Source organism: Lynx rufus, unplaced genomic scaffold, assembly GCF_022079265.1.
Source record: "Lynx rufus isolate CCGP_SWC_20201006 ecotype Redwood Valley unplaced genomic scaffold, mLynRuf1.p SCAF_4, whole genome shotgun sequence".
NCBI lineage: Eukaryota > Metazoa > Chordata > Mammalia > Carnivora > Felidae > Lynx > Lynx rufus.
The window spans coordinates 8,238,384-8,256,613 of NW_025814856.1; the positions used below are offsets into that span (position 1 = coordinate 8,238,384).

Here is an 18,230-nt window from a genome sequence, read left to right on the forward strand (position 1 = left end):
GAGAAGGGGCTTGGGGATGACTGAGGGCTAGGGCAGGTCTGAGCAGGCCTGGGAAGAGCCCAGAAACCTGGACAAGGGACGCAACCCTTGAGGGAGGAGGAGGAGGCTGGGGTGCCTGTAACAGGGGACGCCAAACTGAGCCAGCCGGCACCTCTCTGCCCCTGCCCGCAGCCCCCCGGCCCCCTCCTGGGGCCCCGTTCCTCCGCCCACAGCCTGGGGTCGGGTCCGGCCCCCCCTCTCCTCCCGCGCGCGACCGGCCTGGCGCCGCAATGACCGTCACGTACACAGCCCGCGTGGCGAACGCGCGCTTCGGCGGCTTCTCGAAGTTGTTGCTGCTGTGGCGCGGGAGCATCTACAAACTTCTGTGGCGCGAGCTGCTCTGTTTCCTCGGGCTCTACATGGCGCTGAGTGCCGCCTATCGGTGAGGTGGCCCTGGGGTGGGGGTGGGGGGGTGTGCCAGCCAGAGGGGACTAGGGAGGGGCCTTGGGTGGTCCCCGGAGGGAGGCTCGCCTGTGACCCCGTGCCCCCCTCCCTCGCAGCTTCGTGCTGACTGAAGAACAGAAGCGCTACTTCGAGAAGCTCGTCATTTACTGTGACCAGTATGCCAGTCTCATCCCGGTCTCTTTCGTGCTGGGTGCGTTCTCTCCTGAGTTCCCCATTCCCCTAATACTGAGAAACCCATTCCCAGGCCTTTGGGAGACCCCCCCTTCCTATTCCTCTGGCCCCCCCCTCTAACCCTTCAAACCTCCCCATTTCTGCATCTTTCATGCCAGGTGTGGCCCCAATTCCAGAGACCTTGGATGTCACCTGGTCACAGTAAGCCATTAGAGTTCCGTGTCACCCATAGGCTTATCCCTGGTCATCTCAGGGTCTCCCACCTGTGTCTGCATGAGACTACTGGTGGCTCCCTACATGTCCTGGGCCCTAGGGACCCCCCTCTCAAGTCCAGCCTGGAGGACATTCCTCTGACAAGTCAGTAACTTAACGTGGCCCCAGCCTCCCGTTTTCAGGTCCCCATGCTCCCAACCAAGTGGCTCCCTGTGGCCAGAGCGACGACCTATGTGCCCCTGACAGAGGCATGTGTCCCCACCTCCATACTGAGATCCCAATCCCATGTCCCAGGTGACAAGCAAGTGGCCGGGAGGACCCAGCCTGCTCCAGACCCTCTAAACTCAGGGCTAGACCCCCGAGTTCCCAACCCAGGTGGCCCCTCAAGGTCTGGGTGATGAGCCTTCCTGGTGTCTCTGATGCAGACCCCCTATCATCCCTCTTCCCACGACCCGGCTCGAGTATCCCCACTGAGCCCCCCCATTCCCGGCTGTCCCGCAGGTTTCTATGTGACGCTGGTGGTGCACCGCTGGTGGAACCAGTACCTATGCATGCCGCTGCCCGACGCGCTCATGTGCGTGGTGGCAGGCACGGTGCACGGCCGCGACGAGCGAGGCCGCCTCTACCGGCGCACGCTCATGCGCTACGCCGGGCTCTCAGCCGTGCTTATCCTGCGCTCGGTCAGCACCGCGGTCTTCAAGCGCTTCCCCACCATAGACCACGTGGTGGAGGCGGGTGAGGCTCCTGCCCGAAGCGGGGGCGGGGCGGGCAGGGGGCGGGGCCAGGACGGGAGGCGGGGCGAGTAACCCCGGACTTCACCCCCCGCTCCAGGGTTTATGACCCGCGAGGAGCGCAAGAAGTTCGAGAACTTGAACTCGTCCTACAACAAGTACTGGGTGCCCTGCGTCTGGTTCTCCAACCTGGCTGCGCAGGCCCGGCGCGAGGGCCGCATCCGCGACAACAGCGCCCTTAAACTGCTGCTGGAGGTGGGCCCGCCGGGAGGTCACTCATAGAAACTTCCAGGGAAATTGTACCTCCCTGGAATTGCGTCAGATGCCGACCTGCCACGCACCACCCGTGAGGCAGATTCCCAACACCCTTACCAAGCAGCCCCCGGGTGCACACTTATCTCTAGGGGGCCGAATCCTAGGCACATAGTGCCCCCTACCCCAGATGTACCCTCACCACTGAATGTCTGTCCCTGGAGGGACGCCTGGGTGGCACAGTGGGTTAATCGTGGACTCGTGATTTCCGCTCAGGTCACGATCTCACAGTTTGTGAGTCTGAGCCCCACGTCGGGCTCTGTGCTGAGAGCGTGGAGCCTGCTTGGCATTCTCTCTCTCCCCCCGCCCCTCCCCTGCTTGCACTCTCCGTCTCTCAAAATAAACAAACTTCAAGAAAGAAAAAAAGCCTCACAAAAAAGCTAAAAATTTAAATGTTCCCCCTGGAGACCTGAAGCCCCCGCCCACATGCCACCAGGTAATCACTCACCTCCATCCCAAGTACCCACACCTGATCCCCAAGTGTGAGCTCACAATTCAGGCCCTCTCACGACTTGTATCTGCACCCAGGAGCTGACTGTGTTTCGGGGCAAGTGTGGGATGCTCTTTCACTACGACTGGATCAGCGTACCCCTTGTCTATACCCAGGTAACCCCACCGTGCCTCCGTTTAAATCTGGCATCAGAGGCCCTGACCCACTGGTCTCACGGCGAAACAGGACCAGCTAAGGCCCCGTGTCAGTGAGGTCCCACCCTAGTCCTGGTCTCTCCAAGCCCTCCTGAGACTGGGAGAACCCTGACCTGGTAACCCGCCCCGCCCCCAGGTGGTGACCATCGCTGTGTACAGCTACTTCCTGGCCTGCCTCATCGGTCGCCAGTTCCTGGACCCGGCTCAGGGCTACCAGGGTCACAACCTGGACCTGTGCGTCCCCATCTTCACCCTGCTACAGTTCTTCTTCTATGCCGGCTGGCTCAAGGTGGGGTGGGGTGGGGTGGGGTGGCCCTGAGGGAGGGACTCCCAGCGTGGGACAGGCAGGGTTCTCAGGACTCTGCCTAGCTACCCCCTCCCCCTTCAGGTAGCCGAGCAGCTCATCAATCCTTTCGGTGAGGACGACGATGACTTTGAGACCAACTTTCTGATCGACCGCAACTTCCAGGTAAGACTCGGTTGCGTCCATCCCGAGTTCCCACAGGAACCCTGGCCCCACCCTCGCCAAGATTTACCCCGGCCCGGACCCTGAACCGGCTTTCTTTCTTTGGTCACCACAGTCCTAACGCATCCTGGGGGCGGGGAGAGGGGTCCACCCGGAGGTGCCCGCGCTTTGCCCCCGCATGTCGGCGCCCACAGGTGTCAATGCTGGCCGTGGACGAGATGTACGACGACCTGGCCATGCTGGAGAAGGATTTGTACTGGGACGCAGCCGAGGCTCGCGCCCCCTATACTGCAGCCACCGCGTTCCTGCTGCAACAGCCCTCCTTCCAGGGCTCCACCTTTGATATCACGTGAGCCAGCTGGACGGGTGGGGGGCCTCTTGGAGGCGGGGCCTATGGCTCTGCGGGGAGGATCTGATCGAAGGGGCTCTGGGATGCCAGGACAGGGCTAAAGGCTAAGCTTGGAGATTCGGGGCTAAGGCCTAAAGTCTGTGAGGACTAGGATGGGGGCAGGAGGCAGGGAATTGGGTCAAGGTCTGGGACCCCGCCACTAATTGGGGGCCGAGCTAAGGGCTAAGGTCTATGAGGACTGGACTGGCGGCCAGAGGCTGGGCCAGAGACGCGGCAGTCACAACTGAGGCTTTAAGACCTAAATTCGAGCTTAGCCAAAGCCAGAGGCTAAAACCAGGCGCTCTGGTACAGGGCCGAGGTCTTTTGGGGATAAGTGCGACGAAGGGGTGGGTGGAGGCAGGAAGAGCAGCGTGCCCGCGTCTCAGCTTTGTCGGTGCAGGAGAGGAGCGAGGTGGCAACGCTGATCCACTGTTCGACAGGCTGGCCAAAGAGGACATGCAGTTCCAAAGGCTGGACGGCGTGGACGCGCCGCTGGGCGAGGCACATGGTGACTTTTTGCAGCGCCTCCTGCCGGTAGGTGCGGGCATGGCCGCAGGAGGCCTGCTGGGCCGGCGCCTGTCCTTGCTGCGCCGCAAGAACAGCTGCGTGTCGGAAACGTCCACGGCCGCCAGCTGCGCGTGCGCAGGCGCCCCCGACGGCGCGGCCCCGGAATGCGGTTGCGGGGACCCGCTGCTCGACACCGGCTTGCGGGAGCCGGAGTCGGAGTTCCCCCCTGGCCCGGAACTGCCCATCCCCGGGCCCGCCGAGCCCTTCACCACTGTGCCTATGCCGGCGCCCCGGGGACCGGCTCCACCCTGGCTGCCCAGCCCCATTGGCGAGGAGGAGGAGAGTCTAGCCTGAGATCCGCGGGCACTGGATCCCCAAGGACAGGGACACAGACCCCGACAGGGCACGGAGGCAGCAGTCTGGGTCTGCGTAAGCCACATGTGGACTCCACCTATCCGACTTTGACGGGTTCCCGCTTCCTGCGCGCCAGTCTTCACCTCTGACCCTAGGTTTTGGAATGCCTCGTGTGGGCCAGGCACTGGGCCAGCTTATTTGAACAGTTCATCCTTCCCCCCCCCAGTTCTGCTGCCCTCCCTCCCCTGCCTGAGAGGCCTCGATCAGCCTGCCCTGCCTTTATTCTTTCCTTAAAATGGAGATGTGAGTGCCTGCCTCATTGAGTTATGGGGATGAAATGAAATGATGGCTTCAAAGTGTTGGTGCATAATAGGTGCTCAATAAAATGTTAGTGGTTTTTGACCAAACATTATTAGCCCGACTTTTCCTGCCAGGTATTAGGCTAAATAAGAGTTGAGAATTCTTCCAGATTCTTTGATCACCCCCTGCCCTCTGAAATGCTCCCATCAGTGTCCATGCCTTTACTCATTCATTAATGTACCAGGCAGTCCTAAGACCACAGCCTTCTCCTTGCCACTCCTGTTTTATGATTCCCCAGGCCACCTCTGCCCCAAGTCCCTGCATTCTCAGATATCCCTTCAGAGCCCAGGTCTTAATTCAATCCTATGCTGATGACCCCTGAATTTAGAACTCCAGTCATGGGGCACCTGGGTGGCTCTATCGGTTGAGTGTCCAACTTCGGCTTAGACCAGGATCTCATGGTTCGAGAGTTTGAGCCCGGTATTGGGCTCTCTGCCGTCAGTGTGGAACCCACTTCTGATCCTGTGTTCCCCCCTCTCTCTCTGCCCCTTCCCCACTCATGCTCTCTCTTTCAAAAATAAACATTAAAAAAGAGCCCTCTTCGACTCTTTCTCTTACTCCCCCCACCCGTCAACCCAGCAGCAAATCCTATCAGCTCCGCCTTCCAACTGTATCCACAATCCAACCATTTCCCATTCTTCTAGGACCCCCTCCTTAGCCAGAGCCCCCAGTGTCACCCACCTACCCACCTGGACCACTGATCTCTCTGCCCTGGTCTCCCAGCTCTGGCCCTAACCCCCACCCCCCAGGCTGTTTCTTCCACAGCAGCCCGAGAGCCTGTGAACACCTGAGTCACGTAATGTCCCTCCTTCCCTTAGACTCCTCCATGGCTCCCATCTCCCTTAGAATAAAAGCTAAAGTCCTCCCTGCCCTCACATCTTTTCCCTTTCCCTCATTCACTCCACACTGGCCTTCTCACCAAGCAAGGCCTCATCTCAGAGCCTCATGCATGTGCTGTTCCCTCTACCTGGGTCATTCTTTCCCAGATACCTACATGGCCCCTCTCTCACCTCCTTTAGGTCTCTACTTAAATTATCTCACTTCCTTGGTAAGGCCTCTTCTGTGGGACTTCTACTTAAAACCACCACCTCCCAAATCCACATCCTCCATCCCATCACTTCTGTCTGCTGTATTTTTCTCTGCGGCACTCCTCACATCAAACTTTCCCTTCATCTATTTTGTGTATTGTCTGTCTCCCTTCATTAGAAATGACAGCTTCATAAGGCAGGGACTTTTGTCCGAAGCTTCCTGAAAAACTACCACACCTGCAGTTACACAGACACAAACATGACTCTCACCTCCCCGTGTGTACTATCCGTCACGCGTGCTTTAGGAAGAACACAAGCCAGGCCTTTCTAAAAGCAATGATTTGAGTCCCTGGCCCATCTTCTCTCCCTCCCCTCAGTGCCCAGAGTCCGGCCAGGGCAGATTGAAAATGTTTATTATTTGTCTTCTCAAATATAAAATCACTCTCTCCCCTGGCATCTCATTAACCCCAGGTTGAAAATCAAGGATAAGAATCACATTGCTAAAAAGAACAGGCCTATCCCTGCCTCCTGCCCTATCCTGCACTCTTGCCCCGGCTGAGGGAACAAAGGGCGGAAGTCATGACCTCCAGACTCTCAAGCAGCTGACTGAGGCCTTCCCGATGCTGGGCCTCGTGTGAGGTGAGGGGACCCAGGGGGCGCTGAGCCCTGACTGGCTGGGCAGGGGCAGGATCGTGAGGTCCATCAGTGTTTGTCAGTGGAACGCATGTTCAGGGATGCTAGACGTCCCAGCGGGCCACGGCGAGTGTTGGTGGCCAGCCGCTGCTGTGCCAGAAATGACTGGGCATGGGCAGGTGCCCGCTCCTCCCCAGCTCGCTGCTGCAGAGCCATGCCCTGGAGGGAGGAAGGGGGCACGGTTGGGGTCGAGTGAGCCCACGGCACACCCTAGTACTCCGGCCGTGGGGACGAGCACTCACCATATTGTACCAGGCACTGATGAGCAGCTTTTCTTCCTGCTCCCGCTGGCTTCGACTCTTCTCAAAGTCCATCTGCCAAACAGGCAAGAGTCAAGGGCCCGGATATGCTGGGGTGGGGGTGGGGGTGGGGGGCGGGCAGGGTGGGCAGCGACAGCGAGAAGGGATGAGGACACCCACCTCCAGGTGTCGGATGCGGACGTCCCGCTCCCGGAGCTGCGTCCTCAGGGTGTGAAGTTCTGGGGGTGCCCCTCCGGGTGGCCGCTGTTTGGGTTCCAGGGTCTGTATGACCTAGGGGTCGGGGAAGACACAGCCAGGGTGACCTTGGCCTTTCAGGCCCCTGGATGTGTTGGGCCGTGTTCAGGGTGACGGCTCACGGCGGTGGTGCAGGAGTCTGTGATACGACGGGGTGTGACAAGGGCGGAAGTGGAGGGCACGGGGGTGCACGCCGGCGGGAGGCACGACAGCCTCGGCAGGAGGCCCACGGAGCACCCGGTGTCCTCACCGTGCGCGCCTTGTCCACGTAGCGGCGGTACCGCTCTTCCATGGCCCGCAGGTCCGCGTCCTTCTTCTGCAGGCTGTGCTGCAGCTCCTCGATACGCCGGGCTGCTGGGGGGGGGCAAGGTGACCCCTCAGCTCCCGGCCAAGCTTGGCACCCCCCCCCACCCACCCACGCAGCCGCTGAGGCCCACTCACTGCTGCTGTCAGCGGGGGGCTCCAGCTCCTCAATATACTCTCGCTTCCGCTGCAGCTCCAGATCTGCCTCATGCAGCTTCTGCCTGCGGACGGAGGAAGGGGAGCCGCAGGCTGACCTCCGGGCCCCCTTCCCTTCCTCCCACCGGTGGCCACAGCCTAACCAGCCGGCCGACACGCGCCTGCCCGGCTGCAGAGATCCCTCTGTGTGCCCCACGCCCCGAGCACAGAAGCCGCGTGCCCTGGTCCCACCATCTGCTCAGCCGCTGGAGTCACAACCTTCCCCACCCCCTAGTCCGGTGGCCCCTGGGCCAGCCCCCCCCCCCCCGTGTGTCCACTTCTCTCCGTGCCCCGGCCCGCCTACTGGCACGGGCACCATCACCCCTCGCCGGCCTCTTCTGCACTCAATCTCAATTCCTTTCTCCACCCAGCAGCCAGGGATCTTTCTAGCAGGCAAATGTCTTCCGACCAAAAGAAACGCCGGGTAAAAAACTACAGTTCTGCTGCCTACCGCAAAAGCCGAAGGATCTGATAACGCCCCCTGCCAGTGAGATGATTATTATTATTATTATTATTATTGTGCACTGGATATGGAACATAGTAGAAAGACCTAATAGAGAAACCTGGGCTATGTCTCAGGTTACCAAGGCACGTGCCCTCTGAGCCACCAATTCCACTTTCGTGATAAATTCGCACACAAGCGAAATGGGGCGTGTGCAAGGTTTTACTCTGCTGCACTGTTGGCAATCGCAGATACCTAGGATGACTTAAACACGTGAGGCCCTTCGCAAAGAAAGGCTACAGGCCAGCCCTTCTGGATTGGAATTTTACAGGTGAATCAAGCCCTAATGTTTCCATATATCCATCCTCTGTAAGGAAATAACTTTTTCCGTGCTCCCGGTGGGCGCAGGCTACACTCCATCCTTGGTGGAACTGAGATGGGTCACATAAGTCATTTTCTGGGAGGCCCGATTTCCCCATGGACCCCCAGTTGACAAAGGCAACAAAAACCGATTCATAGGGCGACGTTCCCCAGCCGTCTTCTTAAGGAGGAGAAGCCAAGTGCAGACTAGCAGATAGCCCGTTACCTTTCACGTAACTAAGGAATCAGAATAAAAATGTATATTCATATTCGTTTGCACGTGCTTAAAAAACTTTGTAAGGATTGTTGTAATAAACTAATATGAATGGGGGTGGGGTGGAAACTGAGTCAATGGGGGGACTAAGAGGTATACCCCTTCTCTCTATATTGCTCAGTATATAGATCTCTATATATCTATTTTTAATAAAATTTTTTTGTTTTGAGAGACAGAGAGAGAGCGAGCAAGCAGGATAGGGGCAGAGAGAGAGGGAGAGAGAATCCCAAGCAGGCTCTGCACTGTCAGTGCAAAGCCCGATGTAGGGCTCGAACTCATGAACTATGAGGTCGTGGCCTGAGCCGAAGTCAGATGCTTAACCAGTTGAGCCACCCAGGCACCCCATATTTTGGTTTTTAAGGTATGAATGTAATAGCTACTTAAGGTAGTTTTTTTTTTTAATTTTTCAAAGTTTATTTATTTATTTTGAGAGAGAGAGATGCAGAGAGAGAGGGAGAGAGAAAACCCCAAGCAGGCTCTGTGTTGTCAGTGGAGAGCCCAATGTGGGCCTTAATCTCATCATTGTGAGATCATGACCTGAGCCAAAACCGAGTTGGGTGCTTAACCAACTGGGCCACCCAGGCACCCCAAAATATTTTTTTATTAAAAATTTTTTTTGGGGTGCCTGGGTGGCGCAGTCGGTTAAGCGTCCGACTTCAGCCAGGTCACGATCTCGCGGTCCGTGAGTTCGAGCCCCGCGTCAGGCTCTGGGCTGATGGCTCGGAGCCTGGAGCCTGTTTCCGATTCTGTGTCTGCCTCTCTCTCTGCCCCTCCCCCGTTCATGCTCTGTCTCTCTCTGTCCCAAAAATAAATAAACGTTGAAAAAAAAAAATTTTTTTTTAAAATAAAAAAAAAAATTTTTTTTAATGTTTATTTAATTTTGACACAGAGTATGAGCAGGGGAGGAGCAGAGAGAGAGGGAGACACAGAGACACAGAACCTGAAGCAGGCTCCTGTCTCTGAGCTGTCAGCATAGAGCCGGACACGGGGCTCAAACTCATGAACTGTGAGATGATGACCTGAGCCTAAGTTGCATGTCTAATCCAATGAGCCATCCAGGCACCCTACCCCAAAACAGTTTTTAAGTTGAATTTTTACTAATCTCTGCACTCAATGTGAGGCTCGAACCCATGACCCTGAGATCAGGAGTCACATGCCCTACCAACTGAGCCAGTCAGGAGCCCCCAGTTTAGTTTCTTTCTTTCTTTTTTTTTTTTTTTTATGAAAAAAGGGGGCACCTGGGTGACTCGGTTGAGCGCCCAACTTCGCTCAGGTCATGATCTCACAGTTCGTGAGTTCGAGCCCCACGTCGGGCTCTGTGCTGACGGCTCAGAGCCTGGAGCCTGCTTCGGATTCTGTGTCTCCCTCTCTCTCTGCCCCTCACCTGCTCATTCTCTGTCTCTCTCTCTCTCTCTCAAAATAAATAAACATTAAAATAAAATGAAATGAAAAAGTAAAAGGCAACTGTCATTTGGTCATGCTACCTTACTGAAACTCCCTCCATGGCTCCCCATTGTTCCCCGAAACAGTTCTTACTCCTTCCCTTGGCTCATGAGACCCTACTTGATCTGAACCTTCTATGTTTTGGCTTACTGCTTCTCCTCATAAGACACCCGGTGTCCCCCACACCTGTGCCCCAGACTTTCCTCCCACCCGAGTGCCCTCCCTCTGGGACTCACAGATGCTCCTCCAGCTTCCTCTTCAGTAGGGTGGACTGGGGGAGAGAACAGGCACTGGGTGAATGGGGGGTCCAGGCGTCCCAACTCCATCTTGGGGTGAGGGTAGAGGGTGCCACCCTGGGCCCACGGTACTTACGATGGACTGCAGGGGGCATCGAGCAGCAGGGAGGAGAGAGAGGAGGGTTACTGGGGGGCACGAGGGAGGGCCAGGCAGGGAGGAGGTGGGCACTCACATCCTCCGTCTTGCCCCCCTGCTCTTGCAAGGCCTTCTGTAAGTCCTCCACCTGGGCCCGCAGCTCCAACAGCTGCTGCTGGTTCAGCCTGCAGGAGTGCGGGGCCGCTCAGTGCCTGCGCCCGCCCTCCGCCCCGCACCCCACGCCCCCTCCACGCGGACCCCCCCCCCCCCCCGGGGTCCTCACCGCAGCTGCGTCTCCAGCCCGTGGCGCGCGCGGTTGGCCTCCTCCAGGTGGCGCTGCAGCTCCTCCTGCCGCTCCCGGTAGGCCGCCTCCTGCTGGCACAGCTGCTTGTTCTCCAGCTGAAGCCGCAGGAGCGTCTCCCTGCCGACCGGGGAGTGAGCAGGGCTGGAGACAGGTCAGCCCGCAGGCCTGCCGGGGCTCTGGCGGGGAGACTGGGCGGACAGGGCTAGCAGAGGGACAGAGCCCCGGGGAAGAGCCCCGTTAGATCCTAGGGAAGGGTCAGAGTACTGGGGACCCGGCCTAGGCGTGGGTGGGCAGAGCGCTGGGGAACCAAAATGGGCGGGGTTTTGAGCTGGGCCTGGGGGTGGAGCCAGGCGAGGGCGGGGCTACAGGAGCAGGTTAGAACCTTCCTAAAAGCAAGACTGCGGGAAAGCAAGACGCAGAAAGGGGAAGAACTGGGGTGGGGGAGTTCATCGGGGCAGGACAGAGGGCACTGCACCTAACAGGGTCTACACTGAGGGCAGGGCTATGCCCTGGGGGCTGAGTCCGACGGTGAGCAGGGCTGAGGGTAGGATTTTTTGTTCGGTGGGTGGAGCCAGATGGGTTGGACCTAATTTGTGCACTGAGGATGGATCCCGGAGAGGCAAGCTGGGGCTGGAGGGCTTGCCTCTAGGCAATAGGGCTAGAGCTCCCGCCAAATAAGGGCAGAATTAGGAGTGAGTGGGCCTAGAAGCCAGGGGAGGACTTGGGAACCCAACACAGTAGGCCAGGCTAGTAGTAGGTGCCTGCACTGGGGGCGGAGCTGAGGGTGAGCTCTGGGTGCAGCTAGACCTCGGAGCGACCCCAGGATACCTCAGCTCCGCAGGTAGGATCTCTGCTGCCAAGTTTTCCACAGCTGGTGAGGTGGGATCCAGAGAAGGGTCTGGAGAGTGTGAGAAATGTCTTCAGGTTGCTGCACAGCTCCTGCCTCCATCCCTAGGGTTCACTTTCCAAGAGTCATCTTTGAGGACTCAAGTTCGACCAAAAGACTGGGTTAACATAAGCCTCACCCCTCAACCTGACAGCGGGCGGTGATGCTTGCCCCGAGTTTGCCCTGATCCCCGGGGACGGCCCCTGCCATTTCTTTCCGTTCTAGCCTGTCTCCGAGGTGACCTAGATCTGCCCCCGGCCTGGACAAGGCCTGGGACGCCTTTTCTGTCTGCCCTAACAGCACCTAAGGCTACCCGTGCCCCAGGCCCTTGGGATGACAGGCCTCCAACTCACCGGCCTGGGTCAGCCCCCGAGGCTGCAGCTGGGCGCAGCGCAGCTCCTCATTGGCCTCCCGCAGGGAGTCCCGCTCTGCCAGCAGCCGCTGGAGGGACGGGGTGCAAAACGCCACTTGAGGCAGGGTTGGCTTCCTGGGGATTGGGCTATGCTAAGATGGACAGGGTGGGGCTTGGACGCGGGACTTCAGCCTCACCTCCTTCTCCTTTGTCACCAACTCATACTTTTCCTCCAGGTTTCGACACTCGAATAGCCACTTCTCGGCCTTCATGGCCTCCTCCTGTCGCTGGCCCTGAAGTTCCTGAACCTGAACACCGAGGACGGGTGAGAAAGCGGGGTTTGGAGGAGGGGCAGGGACTGAATACAAGGTGAAGGCATCGGGCCCGCGGGACCAGACCCAGAGAACTTGGAGGGGCGGGGCTTACAAGCCTAGGGAGGAGCCGGCCTGCCTGAGGGCGTTACCTACATATAAACGAGGGGGGAGGCTAGGGGCTCAGCACCACGCTGAGGGCCCACCAAAGCGAAAGGGGCGAGGGGTCCAGCGGCCTAGAGCACCACGCCCTCCGGGCTCTGCCCTGATCCCTGCCGCACCTGTCGTCGCTGTGCCTCGAGCTGGGCACGCAGTGAGCCGGCCCGGCGTAGCTCGTCCTCCAGCTGCCGCGTGCGCTCGGCATGGCCCGCGTTACGCTCCTCCAGCTGCCGCACCTGCCGCCTCAGCTCCCGCAGCTCACCCAGGCGGCGCCGGCAGCTGCTCAGCGTGGCCTCCAGCTGCCCGGCACGCTCAGAGGACTGCCTGGGGGAGGAGGCAAGTCGGGAGAGGAGGCCTGGGTCTGCGGTCAGGGTTCAGCTTGGATCCGAGGACCCCCCCCCCCGGGTAGGGGAAGGTGTCATGTCACCTGGGGATGTGGGGGTTCAAGCTGGTGGATCATGAGGGTCAGGAGCCAGCCAGGGCCTGGTGTTTTATTTTTTTGGGGGGGAGGGGTCTTTAGGGGGCGCAGAGGGAGCCCTAAGTATCAATTGTTAGCCCAGGGTCATAATCAGGGTTCCTCAGGGGCGGGAGTGAATAGAATGACTGAGGCGTTACAGGGGGAATGATGGGGCCCAGAGGCTCTGAGGAGCCCTCAAGGACACTTTGAGGTTACGAGGTGGCTATGGGATCAAATGAAGGCGCGGTGAGGCCCTTCAGGGCAGAGCACTATGTGGTCCTTTAAGATGCAGCAGGGATTCTCTAGACACTCTAACATTACAGGGGTGCTGGGGGTCACAGGAGAGCCTTTAGAGGTTACAGAAGACACAGTGAAGTCGAGGGAGTGGGTGTTGGGGGGACCCACCAAGTGCTTTGGGATTGCAGGCGTGCTGTGGAGTCACGAGAAGGAAATGTCTTATCATGAGGGGGCACAGATGGGTGAAGAAGGGGGTGGCAAAGTTATCGCATTTGGGGTCCTGGAGGGCACAACGGGATCCTGGGGCGTGATGGCCCCTGCCCAGCACTGGAGCGGGGGCGGGGGGCTGGTAGCTGGGGTTGTGGGGATGCTACAATGTCTGGGGAATATAACGTGGGCTCAAAAGGGCACACTATGAGGTCCTGGGGGGCACCATAGAAGCAGGGATCTTGGTGGCACCCAGAGGACATGGTGGAGTCCAGGATGGTGCGGTGGGGTTCAAGAGCTGGGCCTGGGGGTGGAGCCAGGCAAGGGCGGGGCTACAGGGCAGGTTAGAACATTCCTAAAAGCAAGACTTCGGGAAAGCAAGATGCAGAAAGGGCAAGAACTGGGGTGGGGGAGTTCATCCTTTATGAATGTTCTAACCTGCTCCTGCGGCCTTGCCCTTGCCTGGTTTCCCCCCCCCCCACCCCACCCCCAGGCCCAGCTCAAAACTCCACCCACTGCACCATCACTGTGGAGTCTAGGGGACACTGGGAGGGTTCACCGGGCATTTGGGGGGTTTTGAGGTACTATGGCATCAGAGGGACGCTGCGGCAACGACAGTAGGCAGGGGGGACCCAGGGGCCCACCACTCACCGCAGCTCGTCCATCTCATCCTTCAGGGCCTGCGCCTCCTGGGCCAGACTGGTCAGTGCCTGGTTCCGCTGCTGCAGCTCAGAGACCTCCCGCTCCAGCTCGGCACAGTGCAGACGCTCATCTTCCCTGCCGTTCTCCAGCCTGGAGGGGTAGGGAAGGAGGGGGCACTCGAGGGGGCTGGGCCCACGCCAATCCCCTGGCCTGGGGCCCAAACCCCGGCTCGCCGCACCTGAAGTTCTCCTCCTGCAGCTGCTCCAGCTGGGACTGCAGCAGCAACAGCTTCTTAGCAGTGAGGCCAGTGGCACCCTCACCCTCTGGCCGGCCCACCCGTTCCCGAAGCACCGCGTTCTCCTGTGCCAGGCTCTGCTTCTCCTCGGACAGGAGCACCAGCTGCCAGCAGGAGGCGCAGATGAGCTGGAGTTTGGAAGGGAAGGAGGCAAGCAACCCGCGCTCCCTCTCCGCCAGCCTCAACCTCACCTGCCGCTCCAGGTCCAGACAGTGCTGCCGCAGCTCATCCCCCTCATCGGCCTCCTCACTTAGGAAGTAGTACCTTCGGGACTGGGGAGGGGTGGGGTGGGGAGCGGGGAGGGGCAAGGAAGTCAGGAGTCCACGGGAGGAGACTGGGGGAAGGGAGGCTGGCGTCTCTAGTGGCAGAAAGGAGCCAAGAAACTCTCAAGATCCAAGGGAGGGCTCGGACCCCAGGGGACTCAAGGAAAGGTGATGTGGGGACACTGGTGACCTGGCGAGGGAACAGGCTAGGACCCTGAGGGATCGAGGTGGTTTACACACGTAAGGCCAAGTTCCTCCTCCTTAGGCAGCCCTGGGAATCAGTGATGGATTTGGGCCTTTAACAAGGTCCCCCGCCTCTTACCTGGTTATCAAAATTCCCATATGTTTCTGGTGACAGGGAGTCGGGGGTGTCTTTGGTCATCAGCTGGAGCAAGGTGGGAGGACAGTGAGATGAGCTGGGCCCTCTGAGTGTGGCCTTTAAAGCTTCTACAATCCAGCCTCCGGACCTCTCAATCCTCCTGTGCCCAGAGCCAGTTCTCCCCAATAACCCCAATCTAGAGGCTGCCCTCCCGCAGTGTATCCAGCAGGGAGGCTGGGTCCTTTGAGGGTGCTAAATGGTGACTTCGAGCTGGCAGACACCCGAGACAGGGGCATCTGGCCAACTGAGTTCCAGGAAGAGCCCAGAACTTACCAGGGCAGAGCCCATGCCCAGTTGCCTCTGCCCTGATGTCTCCTCCCCTGAAGCTCCTTGCCACATTGGGCACCCCCACTTACCTCCTGGATGGCTTCCATCACCACATGCTGAACTGATTCCTCCAGCGTCATGATTCTCTGGATGTGCTCTGGGGATCAAGGGGGGGGAAGACTGAAACGTGGGGGTACGGGATGAGGAGGATTTTCTCAGGTTTTCCCCTGGGGATCCTCTAACCACCCCCCCCCCCCGTACCCTGCTTTTTCTCGCAGCTGATGGCACAGCCAAGCACCAGCTGAAGCAGCTTGCCAAGCTCTTCTGGGTCAGAGAACTCGCCAATGAGGCTCACGTCTGGAAGGTGCTGCTCCAAAACAGGATGCCCCAGGACCTGAAGACAGGGGGGTAGGGGTGCGAATAGGGGGCATTGGGGCTCACCGACACCCATCTCCTCCCAACCCAACCCCAGCTCCTAAATTCTGTTTATGGTTACTCACATCCTGGGAGTACTCCAATAGGCTCTGTAAGATTGTCTTCAGATTGCTAACCTAGGGAGGTGCAAGGAGTTGTGTCCAGGGTCCCAGAGCCCCCCAGAAGGAGCCGAGCAGCCCCCACTCTGAATCTGTCTGCCCCAGCCTTTTTTTCTCTGCCTCACTTCCCAATTCCTGGTCATTTCATCCCTGTTTGGTACCATCCTCTGTCCTCCCTCCTAGGGGCGACCTGTCTAGTTGCCTGCCTTTCTTGTTCACATGTCCCCAGAATCCAATCACGTCTCACCACCTGCCCTGCCACCTTCTGGCCCTAGCCATTTTCATCTCTCACTTGGATTATTGCACCAACCGGGTCTCCATTTCCACTCTCGCTGCCTACTCTGCATTCCTCTCCAAGCAGCCAGGGGGAGCTTTGTTAAATCCCAAGCCAGGTTGTCTTTCCTCTCTGCTAAAATCCTTCCTTGACTTTGCGTAGCACTTAAAATAGAATCCATCTCCCTGCCCCAGCCTGCCCCGCTCCTGATGACCTCATCCACCATTTCTGCCCCCTTGTTTTCTATTCTGACCTCCCTGCCTTTCCTCGATACACCAGGCTTCTTCCCAACCTTGCACTGGCTGTTCCCGGTGCCTGGAACCCTGTTCCTCCAAATTTCACATGGAGATCAGCCCATCGGGGACAACCACCCACCCAGTTGCCCTCTCTCACGGCCCAGCTTTTATGGTCTTCATAGAACTTATTGCCACTGGAAGTTTATGTTCGTGTGTGCAGGTTTTTGTCTGTGTCATTCCTTGCGGCACACCCAGGCCTGCTCCATAGGAGCATGAAAGAAGAGAGTTGGCTGGTCACCAGGCATCTGTCTCTCTTCCTGGCCAAGTTGTCTGTGCATCACCCAGGACGTGTGTCTGGCTGACCCATCACCCAGGACATGTCTAGCTTAGCCTTCCCTGATGATCTCTTCACCAGTCTGTCCCCCAGTCATGAGTCCACCTGTCACCTTCAGCCTCCAGTTGGGACCCGGGTCCTCTGAGATGCCCTGGAGCCACGTCTCGTTGAACCAGGAAGGATCTCTGGGGGCGAGAAGGTGGGATGAGCTGCTGGGGGACCCTTTCGGGACCCTCCCCCTCAGCCCCACTCACATCTGGTTCAGCACATAGGCTATGGCGAGGCCACTGCTCAGGTCCTGGGGGCTGGTACAGGGGGACGGGACATGGAACGTCTGCAACTGGGGAGGAAGAGGAAAGGGCAATGGGCAGTTAGGGCCTGGGAAAAATCGAACCACTCCTCTTTCGCTGACTTTCCCGGTCAGCGGGAACCTCACACGGTTGGCGGGGACTGCCCTATGGCTTTCGCAAACCAGCTCCGCGGAGGAGTGGCCACAGCTCACCTGGGACTGGAGGGGGCGTGGCCTCACTTCACTTCTGGTCAACAAACCCCGCGCCACCGGGCCAGGGCAGAACCACGAGTCACCTGGTCCCCACAGGCCCCACGTGACCAGGCCAGCGCACCTGTGCCCTCACCCACGTGACCCAGCCGCGAAGGGGCGGGGCCTCACCTGTTCTTTCCACGCAGACCTGCCACGTGACAGGGGCGGGTGCTCAGGCCAGAGTCCAACCGCCCTGCAGGCCGAAGGCCCTTTCCTCCTCCCAGCCCCAGAACAGAAGGGTAGAACGAACCAAGGCCAGGGCTCCCAGGCGAGAAGAGCGGGCGCATACCTGGCCCTGGCCCCGCCCCCGACCTACCCAGGTGAGCAGAGACCCGCATAGCTCGGCCTTGTCCACGCTCATGGCTCCCGATCGGATTCGACCTCGGCCGCGGAGCCCCGCCACCGCGGCCGCCTTCTGATCCGCCACCAGCGAGCACCCGCAGCCCCGACCTCCCGCTCGGCCTAGAGCGCCGCCCCGCCCCGCCCCCTAGGCGCAGGCCCCGCCCTAGACACGTGGTCTCCACCCCGCGCCCGATCATACCTCCAGTTCCGCCATCTTGGATCCGGGCAGCACTTGGGCGCCCGCCCTGCCGCTAGGGGTCAGTCTGGGCCAAGCTTGCATATGCCTAGCGCAGACCCGCTACCCCTCCTCCTTGGCTCTTTTTGGCGGGGGGAGGGTAGCGGAGACCTCAGGATAATTCCTCAGCTTGTGAGGCGGAGCTATCCCACCCTGTTATACGGGCTTTTTCACGTCCTCTCTCTTCAGCTGGAAGAAATTCTGGCCCCTAACCACCTTATGATCGGAGCCTTTATTTGCGCGGGGAAGGGGCAGGCCGTAACACATTCTATGAACTTCGAGGAGAGCTCCTAAAGGGGTCTTCCCGAGTCACCACTTGGGAGTCTTGCCTCAGGGGTAAACGGGACACGAGCGTGATCCTAGGTCGAGGGCAGGATGAATCAGCTGGACTCAGGTCTTGGGTGAGGTACAGACACACTTGCCCAGTCTGGACCCACTTCCACAGAGCTTCTCCTGCACCACCCTCCCCAGCCCCGAACCCCTTAGGTCCTCCGGCTTCAGATCGCAGGACCTGGCCTCCCTGGTGCCCCAGGCCCACCAGGGGGCGCGCAGACTGCAGGAACGCAGCCTGCGGGGAAGCAACGTGCCTTTTCTGAGACCCCGCCTTGGCGGTGGAGGGGGCTCAAAGGAAAGCGATAACAATAGTATTTAATAAAATCGCAGTCACCATTTATTGAGTGTCTACAGTGTGCAGCCGCTGCGCTAAGCGATTTAAATACACAGGCGGCTGAAATCTCCCCATGACTCTAGGTGGCAAGAGCTGTTTCAATTCCTGGTCGCA

The 18,230-nt window shown here is 59.1% G+C and overlaps 2 protein-coding genes across 2 annotated transcripts; one reads left to right on the forward strand and one right to left on the reverse strand.

The window, feature by feature from the left end:
* The first annotated feature begins 269 nt into the window (after positions 1-269).
* On the forward strand, positions 270-4,231 carry BEST2 (bestrophin 2). Its single transcript, XM_047097165.1, has 9 exons — positions 270-421; positions 540-634; positions 1,330-1,563; positions 1,660-1,814; positions 2,400-2,477; positions 2,653-2,805; positions 2,905-2,985; positions 3,177-3,331; positions 3,811-4,231. The coding sequence occupies exons 1-9, from the start codon at positions 270-272 to the stop codon at positions 4,229-4,231; spliced, it is 1,524 nt and encodes a 507-aa protein (XP_046953121.1).
* A 1,784-nt stretch (positions 4,232-6,015) lies between these two features.
* On the reverse strand, positions 6,016-17,300 carry HOOK2 (hook microtubule tethering protein 2). Its single transcript, XM_047097164.1, has 22 exons — positions 17,189-17,300; positions 16,586-16,671; positions 16,444-16,516; positions 15,455-15,505; positions 15,216-15,348; positions 15,044-15,111; positions 14,631-14,693; positions 14,237-14,317; positions 13,989-14,149; positions 13,760-13,900; positions 12,330-12,531; positions 11,935-12,045; positions 11,739-11,826; positions 11,328-11,397; positions 10,479-10,616; positions 10,293-10,380; positions 10,060-10,094; positions 7,248-7,330; positions 7,057-7,160; positions 6,732-6,842; positions 6,555-6,626; positions 6,016-6,471 (listed from the first exon to the last, which is right to left on the reverse strand). The coding sequence occupies exons 1-22, from the start codon at positions 17,231-17,233 to the stop codon at positions 6,322-6,324; spliced, it is 2,154 nt and encodes a 717-aa protein (XP_046953120.1). The 5' UTR covers positions 17,234-17,300; the 3' UTR covers positions 6,016-6,321.
* Positions 17,301-18,230: the final 930 nt, after the last annotated feature.